General features: G+C 46.7%; 1 protein-coding gene across 1 annotated transcript in view; it reads left to right on the top strand.

The window, feature by feature from the left end:
• Window positions 1-4,639: 4,639 nt before the first annotated feature.
• The window catches only part of Nab1 (NGFI-A binding protein 1), a 31,294-nt gene continuing 28,693 nt past the window's right edge, over window positions 4,640-7,240 (top strand). Inside the window, exon 1 of the mRNA XM_005366424.3 lies at window positions 4,640-5,472. Coding sequence (XP_005366481.1) covers window positions 4,657-5,472 — 816 coding nt within the window. The 5' untranslated portion in view covers window positions 4,640-4,656. The remainder of the gene's footprint in view (window positions 5,473-7,240) is intronic.

Here is a 7,240-nt window from a genome sequence, read left to right as displayed (position 1 = left end):
AACTAAAGTCTTAGAAACCTCTGACTTGGGGGTGACGTCATACATGTCATCCGTTACAGTTCTGAGCATGTGCAGTTCCCTGGTGCCATTCATCCCTTGATCTCTTGGGTGAAGAGTTGGTCAGAGTCTGCAGCGTAGCCCCCTGTGAAAGCAGACTGTTTAGGATGCGTGAGTGAGGATGGCGGAGCAGGATGTAGAAGAACATGCTGCTGCTGGATTGGTCGTTTCCTGGGGCAGACAGCAGTTGGCTGAGGATAGCCCTCGAAATCCGAAAGGAGGCTGCTGAGCAGAGACGGGCTCAAACATTGGGCTTCACGCTATAGAAGTCTGGAAATAGTATTCCACCTAGAATGCTTTGCTGAGAATAAAGGCAAAGATGAACAAAACCCAGTTCCTACCCTCAGGGCTCCAGTAACCAGGTAGTACCTTGTTTTTAGAGCACATTGAGTCCTTTGTTCCCGGCTCCTTTTGTGTAGTACTTATGGTTCGATAAACTATCGCACTCAGACATGTGCTTCCGCTTAACTGGTCCTTCGTGAAGGAGCCATTCCTTGGTGTCCTGAGAACTGGCTCAGAGCGTCCATGTGGGAATAAGTAAAAAAATAAATAAATAACCAGGGAGGGTGTTGAAGAGAAAGGAAGGAAGACATTACTGTGGGCATCCTGAAACTCTGGAGAAAGCTACAGCCAGGGGATGTGTGAAAAGTTTTCTGGGAAAGGATCAAGAAAATGGAGGGCTGCCCAGAAGAGGGCCAAGGGAGACGGAAGACAGGTGTAGGTGGGGTGCCCACAGGAGTAGTTTAGATTGCTTGTCTTAGGCAGTGGGGAAACTTGCAGAGAAGAAGGAAAACCTGGCCTTGCAGTGAAGGGGCTGGGCAGCGGGCAAGAAGCAGTAAAAACCAGGATTGGTGCTCGGGAAATAGAAAGGCTGGGGCTGATGGATTGGTCTAAGGGCACGCAGATTCAAAAAGAGAAATGGAGAAGACAAGGATGAAACATCTGTATTCATCTGAGAAACAGGGAAGTTAGGGCATTGACAAAGACTGACGGGGTTGCAAAGAACTCATCTGGGAATCCTGAAGGCTGGAAGAAGATGAGACCATAGCCCTGTTTGGGAGCACACCAGGCAAGGATTGGCAGTCCTCGGGTTTGGCAGTCCTTGGGTGATGCCAAACTCCAGTCCAGAGGCGACAATTCAGGTTCATCATCCTCAAGTGTTTCAGACACGAGAATCACTTTTGAATATAAAACCTGCACCCACTCAGGGTGAGTTTTAGTATTGTTCATTGGCACTGTGCTGAACGTTCTCAAAGTAAGACATTAAGTCGGTCTGTATCTTACGAAATCAGAAAAGTAACAAAAAAAGCTTCATTTTTACTTTGAGATCTCTTTGTAGGGACTCCATATTCTATTCATGAATTACCGTCACCAAGCCACGGGTTATGAAAGTATGGGTAATGACCCCGTGTGGGATCATGTACTTCAGTGCGTGGGGTGGTGAAGGTTTTGGCAGTAGAAAATGGTTTCTGAACTCAACAAGAATCCAATAAATAAATAAAAGATTTAGTATTTAAGGTGTTTCTGGCTGGACTGCCTGTATTCCCTCCTCCTTCTCTACGAAGGCCTTGGTTCCGAACACGCAACACACACACGTCACTCTGTCTAGCTTTCACTCCACGCACGGGGCACCCGTGAATGCAACTGGAAACCGCTTGACTCACACTCGAGACTATTATAGGTTATGAACTACATTGTTTTGACTGTACATAAAACGTTTTCTGCTTTTATGGAAATAGCTCGGTGGCAGAAAACAAAGACTCTATTTTTCTGCCGTCATTCCGTAGCGGGTTAGTATCTAATTAGAGCGTCTGTGGATTGATTATGTTAGGATGCTTGGGTTTAGAAGTCGCTGTTTTGAGTTGCTGACAAGTTTTACAAACACAAAACTTTATTAAATAAAACTTGGCTTCAGATTGGGGCGGGATTTCTCCCAATGTCTGAAGTGGCCCTGAACAGAATGCTGCCTTTTCATTTTACATATTTACGCGAAAGCCTCATACACAGCATGGACGGTTTTATGAAATAAAAATATTGATCAGCTCAGGAAAATAGTGCAGATGCTGTGTGTCCTGCCACTTCAGACGCTCAGACAAAGCTTCACTCTTCACGTAAAGACAAGCACAGTCTCCTCCTTAGCTTTCATCTTTAATAAATGTAAAATTGCACGTTTGCTAAGGAGCTGCTCAAAGGCTTCCTTATGATTTTAGTATCAGAAAGTGCTCGGTTTGTATAGTCTTTTATATCCTACACTGGTGTCTCTTTCACTATCCCACGGGAAGGCGTGGCAAGTAGAAGAGGTTCAAGAAATCCTGGTCAAACCATGGGCACAGATTTGGTGACTGCCCGCCATAACAGTTGACCGTCTGGTGGAGGACAGATCATCAAGACACACCACGGCAGCCTGGAAGAGAGACGCAGCTCAGAGCTCTCAGAGACGGGTGTGGTGCCCCCCACACCTGATGACATCTCAGCACTAACTAGGGAGGCTGAGGCAGGGGACCACCTGAGACTAGTCTAGCCATCATAGTAAATTCCCCTCCATGCCAGCATCTTCAAAGAGCGTTTGAACTTAGGATGTAGTAAGAGAAGACAGGAGAGGAAATCCGCACGCCGTTACCAGAGTCAAATGAAAACATCTCAGGGCACGGCAAGCCACCGGGAGATTACAGGAAATCCCTGGTGAAAAGCCAGAAGTCCCCTGAGATTTTGGGGTAATCCAGTGGGTCCTGATGCCGTGGACTGGAAGCCTACCAAAGGCTCCTTCTCTGCCTTACCCTGAGTTGTCAGCCCCAGGCAGGGAAGATCCTGTTCCCCTAGCAGACAGAGTAAGAGATGATCTGTGACCAGACAGCTGCTCACTTCTCTCAGCACAGTCTGGGCCAGGCAGGTGACCGATGCTACTCAGGGATGGGCCACCGTGGGAAACATTGTGTGAGGGTTACTGTTCAGTGAGCAGTAAGCAGTCTAGCGCTAATTCTGAATTACCTTTTCCTGCTTTGAAAATTCCTCTTTTCTGATGCTGTGTTCTTTTCGCTGACTGAGGCGTAGGGATTGCATAGGCAGTAGGTTACCTTTGGGAAACAGCAAGGAATGATGGATGAGTCAATGCTTTCTTTAAGCGGCCGAGGCTCCATTGGTGCTCATGGTGCCAGGTAATGTGGCTTTTAGCCGAGTGGATATATTGTATCAACTGCCTGTGTGTATGGCTGTTAGGACCCTCGATACCCAGCTCGGAGAGACCCAGGCAAAGTTTATATTCAGCTAATTTGACCTTCATCGGATGGTTACCAATGTCGTGGAAGCAGAAAGTCTCATAGGCGTTTTAAATCGAATCAAGTAACTATGAAGTCGTAGGTGTTTAAATGATCGCAGCGGGCTTTGACGGAGACTGACGCAGCCTTCCTGCAGGAAAGCTCAGGGAGAAACCTCTTCTCCCCGCTGTGGGTGTGGGTCTCTGGAAAGCCTCGCGGGAATTCTGAGCAGTATGTCCGTCTTTCGTCTGTTAGTTTGGCTTTGGAAATGTACACTTGTCCCCGTCCTCCTTTCCATTGTGAGCTGCTTCCCCCAGTCCGCAAGGACTTTCTCTCAAGAGCCAGGAGGCTTGGTAAAGTACAGGAGAAAGTAAGACTGGAAAACTGCTGGTTTGTAAAAACCATTGCCTCAGAAGACTACAATCTAGGGTCAAGTCTTTTGGGTCCCAAGATCCTTTTGTGTTTTTATATTTGTCTAACAAATACTCATTTTTCTCATTGCTATAAAAGGACTAAAATGTTCTGTTCACCTTATTGTTATTGTGAACTGTTTCCTATATCCCATGATCTGGAGAAGAAAAAATGGCGTGAGTTAGCATAGCACTCAGTAGACCTTGTGAAGCTACCATCCTCTTACGGAAAAGACTGCATATACATGCTTTTATGTGTGGACTTTCTTGTAGGAGGAGGGGGCTGCTTGTTCTTTCCGGCTAGCTTACACCAGAAATAACCACTCAGAAACTATATTAATTAAATCACTGCTTGGCCCATTAGCTCTAGCTTCTAATTGGCTAACTCTTATATTCATTTAACCCATTTCTATTAATTGGCATATCGCCACGTGGCAGTGGCTTACCAGCAAAGATTCGGCATGTCTGACTCTGACGGCTCCATGGCGTCTCTCTGACTCCGCCCTTCTTTCTCCCAGCATTCAGTCCGGTCCTCTCCGCCTACCTAAGCTCTGCCCTATCAACAGGCAAGGCAGTTGTTTTATTTATCTTCGTCACCATGTCTACACGATGAAGGGAAGGAAACATAAAGCTGAGAATGTAGGCTAAACCTGGCAGGCGTTGGTCTGAGTTCCCAGTCTGTGTTTTATCGCCATTTCCTTTGAGAGCATAGGTCAGTTCGGCAACTGTCTTTCTGAGCCGAGTGCACAGTGAGATAAAGTAGGCATGTCGGGAGATAGCATCCATAACCATCAACCGCTCTGCAGATGGGTCGCGTCTTTTTCCACCTGTGTTGCCTATCTCTATCTCAATGTCTCAGCCCGATGATGGAGCTCGAAGCAACCGTGCTGAGCCCTTCTCTCCCTTCTTTTTGTAGGTTAAGCCCATCCACAGTGATGGCCACAGCCTTACCCAGGACCCTGGGGGAGCTGCAGCTGTACAGAATATTGCAGAAGGCCAACCTGCTTTCTTACTTCGATGCCTTCATCCAACAAGGTGGCGATGACGTCCAGCAACTTTGTGAAGCTGGAGAGGAGGAATTTTTGGAAATCATGGCGCTCGTGGGCATGGCAAGCAAGCCCCTTCACGTTCGAAGGCTGCAGAAGGCTTTGAGAGACTGGGTTACAAACCCTGGCCTTTTCAATCAGCCACTGACTTCCCTTCCGGTCAGTAGCATACCCATCTATAAATTACCAGAGGGATCACCAACCTGGCTCGGCATATCCTGCAATAGTTACGAAAGGAACAGCAGCGCCCGGGAACCCCATCTAAAGATCCCTAAGTGCGCCGCCACCACGTGTGTGCAGAGCTTGGGTCAGGGCAAGTCGGAGGTGGGAAGTTTGGCGCTGCAGAGCGTCGGCGAGTCCAGGCTCTGGCAAGGACACCACGCCAGTGAGAGCGAGCACAGTCTCTCCCCAGCCGACCTGGGCTCCCCGGCTTCCCCGAAGGAGAGCAGCGAGGCTCTGGATGCTGCCGCCGCGCTCTCTGTGGCCGAGTGTGTGGAGCGGATGGCGTCCACGCTGCCCAAAAGTGACTTGAACGAAGTGAAAGAGCTGCTCAAGAACAATAAGAAGTTGGCCAAAATGATTGGTCACATCTTCGAGATGAGCGATGATGACCCACACAAGGAAGAGGAGATTCGAAAGTACAGCGCCATCTATGGACGGTTCGACTCCAAGAGAAAGGATGGCAAACACCTCACATTGCATGAGGTAAGGAACGTTTTGGGTGGGTGTGGGTGAGCCTGTGAGTGCCTGCATATGTGTGTGTGTGTGTGTGTGTGTGTGTGTGTGTGTGTGTGTGTGTGTGTGTGTGTGTGTGTGTGCGCGCGCGCGCGCGCGTGCTGCTGTTTCCTGCAGGGAGTTTGCTTATGGCTTTCAGGGGAGGAGCAGCCCTGAAAATACCAAAGTGTGACATCTAGGGTTATATAGTGAGACCCAAACCAAGATTGATGAAAACTTCATATAGTTTATGGACATAAGCCTTTGTCTTATATAATGCTGTTTCCCATACGGCCATTCTTTCTTTGGCATTCGCTGTTTTACTTAGCTGTATCTGTTGATCTAGTCCTGTTTGGCCGAACTGAGTTTGGTGTCCCTCAGCGACATGGACTGTATAAACTGGATAGCCCTATGATGCTGTCTGCCGCCCAGAAAAACAAGTACCTCTATCCTCTTGTGTTACAGCTTTTCTGGGTTTGGTTTTTAAGGTTTTGGTAATTTTATACGTTTCCTTCCAAACAAAATTCTAGATACATTTATCAAGTTTCTTTTTTTTTTTAAAAAAAAATGCGTTATTTTGATTAGAACTGTTTTACTGTATAATAGACCTGATAATAGTTGGCATATTTATACTAACGGGACCTATGAGCGGTACAGTATATGGTTTTCCCTATTTTAATCGATCTTTTTACATTCCTCAGTAAGAAATTTTGTGATTCTTTTATTCACGTGTATTTTCTTGTTTGGTCAGATTCTATATATGTTGAATGTCTTTATTGCATCGATTTAATTTTATTCTCTGCTTTAATGGTATGAGTTGATGTAAAAGGGTATGAGATTTTTTTCCCCCTCACTACCCTTTTAATGCCTATCACTGGTTGATTTTTTTTTTATGTTAATCTTGTTTTCAGCAGTTTCACCCTCTGGTGAAGTTTATGACTGCAGAATTGATTGGCGAGAAAGGCTTGATCTGAATGGTCTCTTTTGGAATTAGCATAAACAATTATTGGGTGTCACCTTGTCTCCTGGTTCACAGGCACCCATGCGCCGGAGGGTTGGGGTGCTCTTCAGTGCCTTTTTAAATCACCTGTCAATGAATAAAGGTATCCAGCTAGAAAGCCGTAATTAGCAGGGAAAAGGTGAAATGTGCCGCGGATTTCAGCTTCGCACTTTAACCTAATCTTTTATATGATATTTAACGTTTTACGGATGAAGCACAAAGCTGAGTAAAAATCCCATACTTTCCTCCATGTCAAAGTAACTTTTACAAGATTACTTTAATAACCCTAACCAATTTCACGATGAAAACCACCCTTCCTTAAATTAAACAATTCGAGAGAATCATGTTTTTGCTAGGCCTTTGCTGCAAAGGCCTTTGTTTTTGCTTGCTCTTTGCTTCATAGGTGTACATGGTGTGTAAGTCCTGAGGCCATCCTAAGCCGCAGATGAGTGGGTGCTGGGAGATGAGGGCAGAGCTTTGGGAAAGTCAAGTGCTGGGTACTGGGAGAGGAGGGCGGAGCTTTGGTGCTGGGAGATGAGGGCGGAGCTTTGGGAAAGTCAAGTGTTGTATGATGGGAGAGGAGGGCGGAGCTTTGGGAAATTCAAGTGTGTGATGGGAAATGAGGATGGAGCTTTGGGAAAGTCAAGTGCTGGGTACTGGGAGAGGAGGGCGGAGCTTTGGGAAAGTCAAGTGCTGGATGATGGGAGAAAGGGGCGGAGCTTTGGGAAAGTCAAGTGCTGGATGATGGGAGAAAGGGGC

Source organism: Microtus ochrogaster, unplaced genomic scaffold (assembly GCF_000317375.1).
Source record: "Microtus ochrogaster isolate Prairie Vole_2 unplaced genomic scaffold, MicOch1.0 UNK8, whole genome shotgun sequence".
In the NCBI taxonomy this organism is placed as follows: domain Eukaryota; kingdom Metazoa; phylum Chordata; class Mammalia; order Rodentia; family Cricetidae; genus Microtus; species Microtus ochrogaster.
Note: the sequence above shows the minus strand (reverse complement) of the source record. Positions and strands in the feature narration are given on the sequence as shown.